At 39.6% G+C, this 14,070-nt stretch overlaps 2 protein-coding genes across 7 annotated transcripts; both read right to left on the bottom strand.

Annotated features, from left to right (window-relative positions):
* Nucleotides 1-486: 486 nt before the first annotated feature.
* LOC121741449 (ubiquitin-like domain-containing protein CIP73) lies at nucleotides 487-7,113 on the bottom strand. 6 transcript variants are annotated; one of them, XM_042134210.1, is made up of 16 exons: nucleotides 7,003-7,113; nucleotides 5,900-6,049; nucleotides 5,136-5,253; nucleotides 4,812-4,889; nucleotides 4,542-4,660; nucleotides 4,401-4,472; nucleotides 4,184-4,303; nucleotides 3,886-3,955; nucleotides 3,643-3,800; nucleotides 3,195-3,359; nucleotides 3,043-3,114; nucleotides 2,833-2,965; nucleotides 2,248-2,643; nucleotides 1,746-2,050; nucleotides 1,583-1,660; nucleotides 487-856 (listed from the first exon to the last, which is right to left on the bottom strand). In XM_042134210.1, exons 2-16 carry the CDS (start codon nucleotides 6,026-6,028, stop codon nucleotides 848-850), a joined length of 2,022 nt encoding a protein of 673 aa, XP_041990144.1. In that variant the 5' UTR covers nucleotides 6,029-6,049; nucleotides 7,003-7,113; the 3' UTR covers nucleotides 487-847. The 6 variants fall into 6 exon arrangements, with proteins under 6 accessions (XP_041990144.1, XP_041990142.1, XP_041990143.1 ...); XM_042134208.1 differs by lacking the exon at nucleotides 7,003-7,113 and adding an exon at nucleotides 6,271-6,996; XM_042134209.1 differs by lacking the exon at nucleotides 7,003-7,113 and adding an exon at nucleotides 6,298-6,996.
* Nucleotides 7,114-7,280: 167 nt separating this feature from the next.
* Nucleotides 7,281-8,835, bottom strand: LOC121740983 (flotillin-like protein 4). Its single transcript, XM_042133656.1, has one exon. The coding sequence runs from the start codon at nucleotides 8,813-8,815 to the stop codon at nucleotides 7,373-7,375; it is 1,443 nt and encodes a 480-aa protein (XP_041989590.1). The 5' UTR covers nucleotides 8,816-8,835; the 3' UTR covers nucleotides 7,281-7,372.
* Nucleotides 8,836-14,070: the final 5,235 nt, after the last annotated feature.

Raw genomic sequence — 14,070 nt, 5'->3', positions numbered from 1 at the left:
GAACTTTACCCTGAGTTTGTTATTTCTCACAATTGAAAAAATTCTAGCTATATTAATAGATTGAAAAACAATTTTGAAAGGTATGCTTCAAGAAAAACTATACTCAAAGATTGAAAAACTTGAAGCTCTCGAAGTTATTGTCGAGAAATTCTGAAAAAAAAAATCTGTATCATGATATCATTTGCCGAAATTTTTTCATTGATGAGAAATAACAAACTTGGGTTAAACCTGTGATATTATTTCGTAAGAAAAATCTAACTTTTTAAAAATTTCATATATTAGAGGTTAATATCGGAAAAAAATTTAACCAATCAAAATCCAGCATAAGTTGGCTGAATTTAGTGTGACTTTGGAATTTGATAATTTTTTAATAGAAAAACCATATATCTACCGCAACCAGACATACTTTTACAACGGCTGAGATAAAAAAAAAAAAAAAACTTTTATCACCTCATTTTTAAAAAACGCATCCATTTCCACATATTGTTGCATCTCAATCTTTGAATTTATATTAAAAAAAAGAGTAAATACAAGATTTTGTATGGTATGCCAGAGAAGACTGTAGAATAGAAAAGAGAAGTATATGTCTAGGCAGCAAAGCCACAGCCATCCGCACTCACACAACAATTATTTGTAACCATAACCATCTTCACTTCTCCCTCTCTCTCTCTAACCTCATGAATAAAGAATAGCGTAACTTAAAAAAGTCGAAGAGGATCACCCAATAATATGGAGTAAAAATTATCTTCAGCAGAAAATAAATTATGTACGTCTCTGTTCAACTCTCTTATCATATGAAGTTAGCTTCCACCCAAACTTCTCATCTTCTTCCACAACACTTCCGATGCTACTCCCTCTGCACCATTGCCAAACAAAAAGAAGAAACACAGATCATTCCTCATCAATCAAGATAATCCCTCCGTCCCATAAAAATAGACTTTTCGGACACCACGAATTTTAATGCATAAGTGGTTAAGTACAGATATGGAAAGAAAAAGTAACTAGAGTGTTGTTACTGGAGAATGAGTTAAAAAGGTTACCAAAACTAGAAGTAGACTATTTTTGTGGACGAACCAAAATGGAAAAAAATACTCCCTCCGTCCCAATAAATATGAAACTTTTGATTTCCGGCATTGGATTTTATGCAGTGTTGTTTTGTGAGTTAATGAAGAGAAAGTGAAGTAAGAGAGAAGAAAAAAGTAGAGATAGTGTTGTTTCTATTTTAGGAAACATTTAATTTTTAATGGGACAACCCAAAAAGGAAAATGTTTCATTTCTAATGGGATAGAGGGAGTATCTATTTTTGTGGGAAGAAGAGAGTATATCTTTATTGCATTTACACACATGACATGACATGACATCTAATCAAACTAACCCCTGAATACATTTCTATTTAACCATGTATGCTGGGTCCAGGTCCACTCCTCAAACTATCATGTCTGCTAAAATCTAGTCAGCCTAGCAGCAAGATCTACTATTCAAGACTCACTGGTCTTCTTTGTACGATGTCAATGTGTGTATGCATCATAGAAGCGAAATACGATGGAGAAAAACAGGACTTTATAATGAATGCCATTCATACCCTCTGTCGTTTTGGATTTGCTTGTGACAGAGAGCCCCTCCCGCGACGAGAAGATCCTTCATCTCTGTTGTCATCAGCCTGCACATGCCATAAACAAAGAATATCTCTTAGGTTGAGCTACAACCATCTAAAATTGGTCCCCTTTCAAGAAAGACAACTTTACCTGTGTTTCATCTGCATTTGCTCCTTCAGTGGATGTATTGTTATCCGCACCTCTGGTGTTCTCAGATAGCATTGGCATTATCTGGCGTAGAATATTCGATAAAAGTACCCCTTCTTCACTCACAGCCGGTGCTGATTCCAGAGTACCTTGAGCATGACTTGGAGCAGAAGCTGCATGTGGGAGCTCGGTACTTTCACTGAGGATCTGTCCCCCTGGAAATATACTACTTAGCAGTTGCTCGAGTCCTCTGACATCGGCAGAGAATCCTTGGTCGCTAAGTGCTTCAGAAGGTAAGCTGCTGCTCCCTGACAAAAGTGTGCCCATGATTAGCATATAACAATCCCCTCTGTGGATTTGGTTACCACTGCTTTCCACTCATTAAGAAAAATGAGCTATATACCTTTCATCAAACAATCAACAATATAGATGATCAGATGTTGGGCTTAAGCATAAACAAAAATATATAGGAACAAGTATCAATTTTAAATGGTTGCAAATTTACCATTTCCTCCAGGGATTGGAATATGTTGCTGTTGTGTTGAAGAACCAGGAACAGGTTGTTCAGGATTGCCACTATGATCATGATTTAGATCTGATGTTTGAGAAGTTCTTGCATTATTTGAGCTTCCTGAAGATAGATGCTGAACTCTAGCCAAAACTGGATATAGGATCCCTATTGAACCACGAGAGGAATCAGTAGTACGCCCAACAGAGGAAGGAACTGCTGCCACTACAGTTCTTAAGGGAATAGCCCTCAGTTGTGGTTCCCTATTGCGTGAGCTTGGTTCAACCGGCGCAGAATCTTGTTGTTGACTGGGACTTGCTCTATTGGGTGATGATGTACCAGTTTGCCCTTGAGACGGGGAAGTAGTAGGCTCTCTTCGAGGAAATAGTGAACCTGATTACAGAAACAAGAGGAAAAGGATTAGCATAACTGCCTCCAAACACGAATGCTGCAATTTAATAGGCTCTCCTCATTAACTTTATTCTTATATGGGATGGAAACGTTCAAATATTAGCATGAAGGAATTAAAACTTTACAAAAATCATCAAGTTGAAATCCATACAAGCAGAAATGCAACAGCACCTGCTCGTATTCTGATGTCAATATTTCTGGGAAGGAAACCTGTAGCAGCAGAATTTCCAGCTAAACCAGAGCCATGTTGAGCAGTACCCACAGGAACTGAACCAAAACTCGCCCCTGGTTGGAAAGGCAGAGGCTGAATTCATAAACAGCAGAGCATAAGTATGCGTAGCTGGTTGAACAAAGTGAGGGAAGTTCATTAAAAGATATGACCTGAACCATGATAGGATTTGGCCCGGTTGAAGATATGAAGACCGACGGTCCAGCATTTACCAATGCATCAGCCTAAATAACAGAAGCAATCTGCCTATGAAAGTACATTAAGCAATATGGTATATAAGACACTAGAAAGTGAAAGGACATACCGGTGATTGACCCATTCGCAGGGTCATCATGGCCCTACCAAGCTCTAGCATCAAAGCACCCAAATTCTGAAAAAGAGCTCCTGATCTTATAGCATTAGATTGAATTCTTGACCGCTCAAACGAATCCATTACACTTGAATGTGATTCAAGCTGTCTTGAAAGTTGCTGCAGTGAAAGATAGAATTTTATTCACACAAAGCACTTTAATTGCAAGAACTTCATGTTTGATTACATGATCTCCAGAGTCCGGTGTGAATTTATTGGGACACAGGCTTCTCCCAACCACACAATTTGAGGTTACAGCCCTGATAAGAATGAGGCTAGTATGCATACATAGCAAGTTAATGATAGTCTTCATCATTCCTAGGCAACTGTATCACATTTTCAATTATCTGAACTAGATAGTAAATCAAACTTCTTATTACTAATATAGAGTTTGAGAACATACCAACAAGCACTCAGTGGCTTGTTCAAGAAGAAGAAGTCTGGCAGATGACATCACCTCAGCCAATGACTCAGGATTCAGGAGCCCTCTTGGCTCACTAGAATACCCAGCAGACTCAAACTCTTGCCCATCCCTCCCATTTTGAGCATTTGTGCTTTGGCCTGAAATCGGCAGTCCAAAAACAATGTAATAGCCAGCAGACTACAATAGAAACAACAGATCTGGTCAAAGAGAGAAGTATCTCACCGTAGGCAGAAAATTCTTGTCTCAAGTGGCTCAAGTACTGTAACAAAGTAGTCAGTGAATCGGGTATAACCTGCGGATGTAAAACCTTAATTACTAACTGACAACTTAGGACAGAAAACATTAGGGCAAAAGTATATAGTACTTGAGCCACTTGAGACAAGAATTTTCTGCCTACTAATATTCTTCAGGGATATTAGAACATTTGACATTCTGTGGTATAGAACTCAAATACTGTTACTGATTTTCATCCATGCACAAAAGTTCATGGCTTTGAATTAAAAATAAACACTAGAGCTACCGGCGGCTGCAAAGGCTCCACAGGAACAGCAACTGAAGCTGCTTGGTCAGATTGTGGTATACTAGAATTTCTGGTACCACTTAGTCCAGGTGCAGTTGAGAGATTTTCCAATGGAGGTTGCTGGCCAAGAAAACCATAGAGCATGGATTGAGTTGTCCACTAGATAGCAAGCATATACAAAAAAAGGGCACCTTGCTACAAACATTTAGAAACTTACATTTAGATCAATCCCTTCAGTGCCATTTCCATATCTTGTAACACCAAAAGAAGTAAGTACAGCAGAAACAATCTGCAAGATAAATGTCACAAACATAAATTCTAACCAATCGCACACAGTTGAGACAAGTCAAATGATTACCCGATTTAGATCGGGAAAAGCTCCATCTCCTTGTTCTGATATATTGAAGGTTCCAACCACCATACCAGGGCTTATGTGACTGCCTGCATTCTGCCCTGCACTTGATGTTGGATCCGCTGCTGCAGATAGATCATAGAAGAATCTTTTTAATATAGGTCTGTCACTTATACAGCCATCACATTCATCAGAACATTGTGCCTTAAATATTACTTAGACTAAATCATTCAGAACAAAACTGAAAGCTCATAGCAATGCCAATGCAAACCAGACCTAGCTGATCTGACTGCTCTTCTGAGGTAGAAATAGGTTGTCTCACAACAAGATGCAGAGTGTGCCCATCCTCCACATCTATAAACGTAAGGGTTAAGGAAATCAATGAATCATCTACAATCAGAAGGATGAAAAACAGCTTTAGTCAGAAAAATTGGCATCTTTAAAGGATGTAATCTGTGGGATCTAAAACTGTCACAACCGTTTCTCTGAACTTCAAAACAAAAGGTAAAAAATAAAAACAAATGAAGAACAAATGGAAAACTAATACTTAGATCAAAGGTGTTAAAGAGATCAAATCAAGGACATAACATAGAAGGATACGGTAAGCTGAGAGGAGTTGGTCATCCTTCAAAACTTTTCCACGGCATATAAGGCGTTGTTGCTCTGACAGGACACCAGTTACAGACGCAATCTGTTCCTTCAGTTCTGGAACAGGCACCTGCATTATGAAAACCAATGATATTATTTTTAAATGAAGAGTACTACAATGGTGTGGGAACTCATCAAAAGATGGATATTATTGTCAATAACTCTTCCCCATAAACCAAATATCCCAACATTACCAGCTCAAACAAAGAAATTGATTCGCACCTCCGCCCCCTAACTATTTCCTTCTCTTGAGTCTTGATAAAACATAATGCCAGACAGTGGACGAAGATGTTCTTTGGCCAGCAATGAAGCTACAGGAGTTGCAACCATGGACTCCAATTGATGTAGCCAACCCTAAACACTATTCCTAAGATATATTTTTATTATTATCCTCCTAAACACTCATTATGGCCAACCCTACTCTTTCCATATTTCTGATCAGCTTAGAAAGATATGGTTTTTAAAGAGTTGGCAAAACATTACTCATTGTTGAAAATAAAAGGTTTCCAATATAGGCATAGGCGAGAGTGAGTAATTCATTCTTGCTAGCAACTCCATTGTTTTAACTTAGCTTGCAATGCAATTATGAAAGCAAACAAGCAAGTACCAATGCAAACCTTGTAGATAAGAGATTGGTCATATAAAACTAATCATAGACATAATATTTTTCAATAAGTATCATGGGATAGCGAAATCAGATGAGAAATATATATTACACATTTATCCACCCGCAGGGTGAACGTTTGAGAATCCAATGTCTTGATCTTGATCTGAACAGAGGTTTGAGAACATTCAGCTGCATCCATTCCGGAAATATTTATGTGCTCTCCACCATTACTTCCCATCTTATTCAAGATCACCAAAAACTGAAACAGAGATAGCATGGTTAAGAAAGTGGAAATCTTTTAGCATTACCTGCTGGAAAAGGTATTTGAGCATCAAAGACTTAAAAAATGACCATGCCTATTATATAATTTTCACATTTTATAGACCACATATAAACATTCAACAATGAGGTACACCAGGAAGATGAGACCAATCTCAGTAGATAGTCATGGTAGCATATAAGGCAAGTAGATTGCTTGACCTTTTATATTTCCTTTCCATATATTACCTTCTGACTCCTGACTCCACTGAGGAACTTGAAATGAAATCCCCCTACAACAGGGTATTCACCTTTTATCTAAAGACAAACAACTTAATCACATTAAAAATCATGGATACGTTCTAAGAACATTTGAGTATACTAATTCAGTGAACAACTTGTGTTCAGTTGTGCTAAACTACTGTGCACTTCTTGCGTGCGTTTTTGCTAAAATACTAGGATCAAAAGTCCCATTAGCAAGTTCTGGCATTGACCAGTAAATGACAGTCCCAGGGTTCCTATCATGACCAGTTTTAGAATAAAAATTCCTGCTTGAAATTGAAGTTAATTTAAATCCGCAAATCCCAGTAGTCATCCAAGACTCAAGCCCTTGCTTTTTTCTCCGAAAACAATCCGCCCATGAAGCCTGAAAGTGACAACGCAGAAACAAAAAGGGGGCTAATCTCGAATACTGGCTATTATACCCAGAATCTGAAGAGCAAGAGTAAAACCCTTGAAATTGAATCAAAGAAAAAACTAAAGATCCATCCCCAATTTTCTGGTCGGCAGGAACGCGACAAACAAGAAATCATCGTTTGCAATCAACATACCAAGCTGGCCGATAAACACTAGGGTATTTCACATATGCAAGGGAACAAAGAAGAAACAAAGAATTTTCCAAAAAGCATATACAGAAACATAAGGATTTAATTCTCAGGGTAAAAGAAATAAAACCTGTGTGAAGGGTCGATCGAGAAGAGTTTTAATAACTTAATATTAACATATGGAATCGGAAAGAATCTATTTTAAGGTCGATTTGGGTTTGGGTTTGGGTTTGGGTTTGGGTTTGGGTTTGGGCTACAAATGTTATCTACCGGCCCGTAATAATATCTCAGTCCACCTGCGTTAAACATAGTAATTTAATTTAGACATTTATCAAATACAACTAATAAAATAATTGCTCCATATAAATTAGGGAATAGAAAAGTAGAGAGAGTATGAGGCAAAGAAAATTTATATAAAACCAGTCCATAAAACAATGAATAAAAAGAATGCGAAGCTAGTTTTTAGCGATAGGTTGTTGATCTATAAAAAGAATGCGAAGCTAGTTTTTAGCGATAGGTTGTTGATCTGTTAGTTGAGGCATCCATGAGGGTGGAAGCATCCCAGTTTGTTCGTGCACCGCTTTGAGCAAGGGAGGCAGCATCTTATATATCCCAGCAACTTCCTTCATGGCATCACTAGTAGCAGCAGAGTCTCCGTTGGTCCAGATGCTGAGGTTGGGCTGGAGTCCGCGCACGGCCTCAGCATTGGTCTTTGCAAGTTCTTGAAAGACTCCCCCATTTATCATCAAATAATCCCTCATGGCCGCATAGTTTCCTCCGAATGCACTGAGAATGGCGCGTATGTAGGTCCCTTGAGCCTCGGCCAGAGCCGTGAGGCCTTCGGCTTCCTTCTTCTTGGCGTAGAGGTCGCCCTCCACCTTCTGCTTGCGTTGATATAACTCAGCCTCTGCTGCAGCCTTGAGCGCCTCTGACTCTTTCTGCTTCTGGTAGAGATAGGCTTCTGAAAGTTTTTGTTGGGCGTATAAGGCGGAGTTGGCTTCCTGCGACTTGGTTTCAAACTCGACGTTGGCTTTGGTGAGGAAATCAGCCTTGAGCTTTTCTGTGGTTGTGAGTGCGTTCATTCTCTCGACTTCTCTCTGGAGTTCTGCTTCACGGATGGCCACTGCTTTCTTGGACTCCACCTGCGCCACTTCAGCCTCCTTGGCCCATCCAGCTTTCTTCATAGCGAGTTGGGCGTTGGCTTCGGCAGCCATGGCCTCCTGCTGGTTCTGGTAAATCATGACCTCGGTCTCCACCTTGAATTCCTGTTTCTTGCCTTCTCCGTGCCTCTGGGTGGACACGATCTTGGTCTCGGCGTCGATCTTGGCAGCATTCTGTTTGGTCTGGCCATCTCGGAGCTTGGCGCCAACCTCGCCCTTCATCTTGGCCTCGGCAACGTCAATTCTGGCCTGGTTGGCTGCTTCCATCTGGATCTTCTGGCCGAGGTAGGAGAAGTACTCGTGGCCTTGGACGTCGACGAGCTGCTTGACGTTGGCGTTGTAGATGAGGAGGCCGAACTGGTTGAGTTCGAGCTGGACTTTGTCGAACACCTCTTGCTTGAACTGCTTGGTGCCCTTGAAGATGTCCTCCATGGTCATGGAGGCAGCCAGAACCCTGGTCTCACCCTCGATCACGCCCTCCACCAGCTCGGTCACGTGGTTGGAGGTGGTGTCGTGGGAGGACATGAGCTTCGCGTACTTGAGGAGGCTGTCGTGGTCGTCTGTGCGGGGGCCGATGGTGAACACGGCCGGGAGGATGAAGGGGAGCTTCTCCGCGCTCATGGCTTGGACCTCGAAGGTGTAGTTCACAGGGGATAGGTCGATTCGGGTGTATGTTTGCCCAGGAAGCACCCACGACTTCCGAGTCAGCTTCATGTCCTTGATCCATCCTCCCGTTATCACAAGGTATTCCGATGCTCGAGCTACTTTATACATCATCACCATCTATTCTAATCTAGGGCTAATTAATTCGCAGAAAATTCAGATTTGTGATTCAAGCCACAAAAACTCTTATTTATACAAAAACTCCTAGTATAACCAAATCCCGACAAGGAAGGAGAAATAGGAATTAATCAAACGAGTAATCTTTGAATCGACTTGGTTCGGTGTTGTTAATCACAACACTAATTCATAGGAGTACTACTACTATATTAATTAAATAAGTACTCCATAATTTTCTTATAATCATTTACTCCATTAATTAGAAATATTCATTTATTGATTACCAATATATGCACCCCACACATATCTAATTAATATTATAGCTAACGCGCCTGATCTGTGAGCATATCTTAAAAATCCCAATTACTTAATAAGATAGTAGTAGTATATTTGATTCTCTGGCCATTGAACATGATTTTCTCTAATTAATTAATTTTTATATTATTTTACTAGAAAAATAGGATACTGAGATAGACTCAAAATTAAGTAAACAGCAATTGTGAAAATAGAGTGAATATATTATTTATTTATTTATTTATTTATTTATTATTATTCCCTCCATCTATCAATATATATCCCATTTTTAACTGACTCGGGTTTTAAGAAATTGTTCGACTATGTAAAATAAAATGGTAGAAAAAGTTAGTGAGTAAAGTGAGTTCGTAGAATGTGGGGACCACTTTTCAAAAATGGTAAAAAGTAAAATAGAACATTTATGGTGAATGAGCGAAAAAGAAAACAATGGGATATTTTATGGGGACGGAGGGAGTATTATTCATGCAGTAGCCACACATGTTGATAAACACGGGTTTTGCATATTTCTGAGGCCTAGATTTGGCTCGTTTTAAATTTCAATCATGCAAATTATGTTCTTAAATTGCATATGTTGTACGTTTTTATATTTTGACGTATTTATTGATAAATGATACTAGAAAAGACAGAAAAGGTGCAAAAAGGCCAAGGTTCAGCAGCCTCTGTTCGATCCCATTCTGTTAGAGAGATTGAAATCCAATCAGTTCCCAATACATACCATTCTCTTAGTTTTCGAAAGAGCTTCGCGTGAGTACCTTGAACATCTAAATTTGAGTTATTTGGAGAAAGTTATGGCCATTTTACGAACGTTGCGCAGTGCAGTCAAAAGCTGGCGGAATTAGGAGGAAATTCAAGGAAGGACCTTGTGATACCAAATCTCTCCTATTAATTGAAGGACTCGAAATTACCATCTTTTCCATTACTTGGAGGACACTTTTTATTTTTTACCAATTCTAAATCTTTTTCAAGCGTAAATATACCGTATAACCTAATTCATAATATTAATTTCGTAACTTCCAATCCTCTCCCTCTATATACTTCTTCCATCCCATATTCCACATATTATTCCTTCATATTCGAGGGAGCGGAGCTTCACAGATCCAGGCAAGAGAAGACTGAAAGCTGCATAATTCAACCTTGGGTTTTGTTTTGTTTTACTTCATGTCTAGTACTTTAATTGTTGTGTCTATGAGTAGTAAACATCTTTTGTGGAACCTTTGGTAAACATGTTATGATTTTGAGTTATTTATTCAATTGTATTTCCTTATTAGCTCTTGTAGTTATTTCAATTTCTCTTGTGCATATACATTTGTTTGATTGACCATCGTTTAAATGCATGTGGTTTCTACTATACGGAAGGGGCTGCCGTTTTCGTGCAAATTTGACGAAAAGATAATCAGATAATGACCATACACCACTGTTTCCCATCAAATGTGATTTCCAAAGCAACTTGAAGTAGTAAAAAAGGACGAGTAACGAAGAAGTTATGGGCATCTGAAGATTTCAAAGTATACGGAAGGGGTTGCCGTTTTCGTGCAAATTCGATGAAAAGATAATCAGATAATGACCATACCCACTGTTTCCCATCAAATATGATTTTCAACGCAACTTGAAGTAGTAAAAAAGGACGAGTAACAAAGAAGTTATGGGCATCTGAAGATTTCAAAGTATACGAAAGGGGTTGCCGTTTTCGTGCAAATTCGACGAAAAGATAATCAGATAATCACCATACCCACTGTTTCCCATCAAATATGATTTCCAACGCAACTTGAAGTAGTAAAAAAGGACGAGTAACAAAGAAGTTATGGGCATATGAAGATTTCAAAATATACGGAAGGGGCTGCCTAGGGCGTTTTCGTGCAAATTCGACGAAAAGATAATCAGATAATGACCATACGCCACTGTTTCCCATCAAATATGATTTCCAACGCAACTTGAAGTAGTAAAAAAGGATGAGTAATGAAGAAGTTATGGGCATCTGAAGATTTCAAAGTATACGGAAGGGGCTGCCTAGGGCATTTTCGTGCAAATTTGACGAAACGATAATCATATAATGACCATACCTCACTATTTCCCATCAAATATGATTTCCAATGCAACTTGAAGTAGTAAAAAAGGACGAGTAACGAAGGAGTTATGGTCCTCTGAAGATTTCAAAGTATACGAAATGGGCTGCCTAGGGCAATTTCGTGCAAATTCGACAAAATGATAATCAGATAATGACCATACCCCACTGTTTCCCATCAAATATGATTTCCAACACAACTTTCAGTAGTAAAAAAGGACGAGTAACAAAGAAGTTATGGGCCTCTAAAGATTTCAAAGTATACGGAAGGGGCTACCGTTTTCGTACAAATTCGACGAAAAGGGTTCAGGGTTTTTTTTTCCTCCGGGTTTAGGGTTTAGGGTTAAGTGGTTTAGGGTTTAGGGTTTAGTGGGTTATAGGGTTTAGGGTTTCTTTTCCTCCGGACATACATATTTAGGGTTTAGGGTTTAGGGTTTAGGGTTTTTTTTTCTCAAACACCTTAGCGGTGGGGGGTTAGGCAGACCCCCAACCTGTCCATATCATCCATATATATTTAGGGTTTTTTTTTTTTTTTTAGGGTTTTTTTTAGGGTTTATTTTTCCCTCAAACACCATCACGGCGAGGGGTTAAGGGTTTTTTTTTTTTTTTGAAAATTAACTTCATATATTTATATTATATATATGAAGGAGGAAATTACAAATCAACTCCTATAACAAGGAGGAAAGACAAATTACGCCACCCAGGGTTCGAACTTGAGACCTCCAGGATGGACGCGGTATCCAGCACCCTTTACCGCTAGGCCAAGGGGCTTGGATCGGCGAGGGGTTAAGGGTTTTTTTTTTTTTTTAAATTAACTTCATATATTTATATCAGGGTTTAGGGTTTAGGGTTTTTTTTTTTTTTTTTTTTTTTTCCTTCAAACACCATCACGGCGGGGGGTTAAGGCAGAGGGTTTAGGGTTTAGGGTTCAGGGTTCAGGGTTTAGGGTTCAGGGTTTAGGGTTTAGGGTTTAGGGTTTAGGGTTTAGGGTTTAGGGTTTAGGGTTTAGGGTTTAGGGTTTAGGGTTTAGGGTTTAGGGTTTAGGGTTTAGGGTTTAGGGTTTAGGGTTTAGGGTTTAGGGTTTAGGGTTTAGGGTTCAGGGTTTAGGGTTTAGGGTTTAGGGTTTAGGGTTTAGGGTTTAGGGTTTAGGGTTCAGGGTTTAGGGTTTAGGGTTTAGGGTTTAGGGTTTAGGGTTTAGGGTTTAGGGTTTAGGGTTTAGGGTTCAGGGTTTAGGGTTCAGGGTTTAGGGGTTTAGGGTTCAGGGTTTAGGGTTTAGGGTTTAGGGTTTAGGGTTTAGGGTTCAGGGTTTAGGGTTTAGGGTTCAGGGTTTAGGGTTTAGGGTTTAGGGTTTAGGGTTTAGGGTTTAGGGTTTAGGGTTTAGGGTTTAGGGTTTAGGGTTTAGGGTTTAGGGTTCAGGGTTTAGGGTTTAGGGTTTAGGGTTTAGGGTTTAGGGTTTAGGGTTCAGGGTTTAGGGTTTAGGGTTTAGGGTTTAGGGTTCAGGGTTTAGGGTTTAGGGTTTAGGGTTTAGGGTTTAGGGTTTAGGGTTTAGGGTTTAGGGTTTAGGGTTTAGGGTTTAGGGTTTAGGGTTTAGGGTTTAGGGTTTAGGGTTTAGGGTTTAGGGTTTAGGGTTTAGGGTTTAGGGTTTAGGGTTTAGGGTTTAGGGTTTAGGGTTTAGGGTTTAGGGTTTAGGGTTTAGGGTTTAGGGTTTAGGGTTTAGGGTTTAGGGTTTAGGGTTTAGGGTTTAGGGTTTAGGGTTTAGGGTTTAGGGTTTAGGGTTTAGGGTTTAGGGTTTAGGGTTTAGGGTTTAGGGTTTAGGGTTTAGGGTTTAGGGTTTAGGGTTTAGGGTTTAGGGTTTAGGGTTTAGGGTTTAGGGTTTAGGGTTCAGGGTTTAGGGTTTAGGGTTTAGGGTTTAGGGTTTAGGGTTTAGGGTTTAGGGTTTAGGGTTTAGGGTTTAGGGTTTAGGGTTTAGGGTTTAGGGTTTAGGGTTTAGGGTTTAGGGTTAGGGTTTAGGGTTTAGGGTTTAGGGTTTAGGGTTTAGGGTTTAGGGTTTAGGGTTTAGGGTTTAGGGTTTAGGGTTTAGGGTTTAGGGTTTAGGGTTTAGGGTTTAGGGTTTAGGGTTTAGGGTTTAGGGTTTAGGGTTTAGGGTTTAGGGTTTAGGGTTTAGGGTTTAGGGTTTAGGGTTTAGGGTTTAGGGTTTAGGGTTTAGGGTTTAGGGTTTAGGGTTTAGGGTTTAGGGTTTAGGGTTTAGGGTTTAGGGTTTAGGGTTTAGGGTTTAGGGTTTAGGGTTTAGGGTTTAGGGTTTAGGGTTTAGGGTTTAGGGTTTAGGGTTTAGGGTTTAGGGTTTAGGGTTTAGGGTTTAGGGTTTAGGGTTTAGGGTTTAGGGTTTAGGGTTTAGGGTTTAGGGTTTAGGGTTTAGGGTTTAGGGTTTAGGGTTTAGGGTTTAGGGTTTAGGGTTTAGGGTTTAGGGTTTAGGGTTTAGGGTTTAGGGTTTAGGGTTTAGGGTTTTAGGGTTTAGGGTTTAGGGTTTAGGGTTTAGGGTTTAGGGTTTAGGGTTTAGGGTTTAGGGTTTAGGGTTTAGGGTTTAGGGTTTAGGGTTTAGGGTTTAGGGTTCAGGGTTTAGGGTTTAGGGTTTAGGGTTTAGGGTTTAGGGTTTAGGGTTTAGGGTTTAGGGTTTAGGGTTCAGGGTTTAGGGTTTAGGGTTTAGGGTTTAGGGTTTAGGGTTTAGGGTTTAGGGTTTAGGGTTTAGGGTTTAGGGTTTAGGGTTTAGGGTTTAGGGTTTAGGGTTTTTTAGGGTTTAGGGTTTAGGGTTTAGGGTTTAGGGTTTAGGGTTTAGGGTTTAGGGTTTAGGGTTTAGGGTTTAGGGTTTAGGGTTTAGGGTTTA

Source organism: Salvia splendens, chromosome 7, assembly GCF_004379255.2.
Source record: "Salvia splendens isolate huo1 chromosome 7, SspV2, whole genome shotgun sequence".
Taxonomy (NCBI): domain Eukaryota; kingdom Viridiplantae; phylum Streptophyta; class Magnoliopsida; order Lamiales; family Lamiaceae; genus Salvia; species Salvia splendens.
The sequence above is the reverse complement of the archived record's forward strand: the minus strand, read 5'-3'. Positions and strand labels throughout refer to the sequence as shown.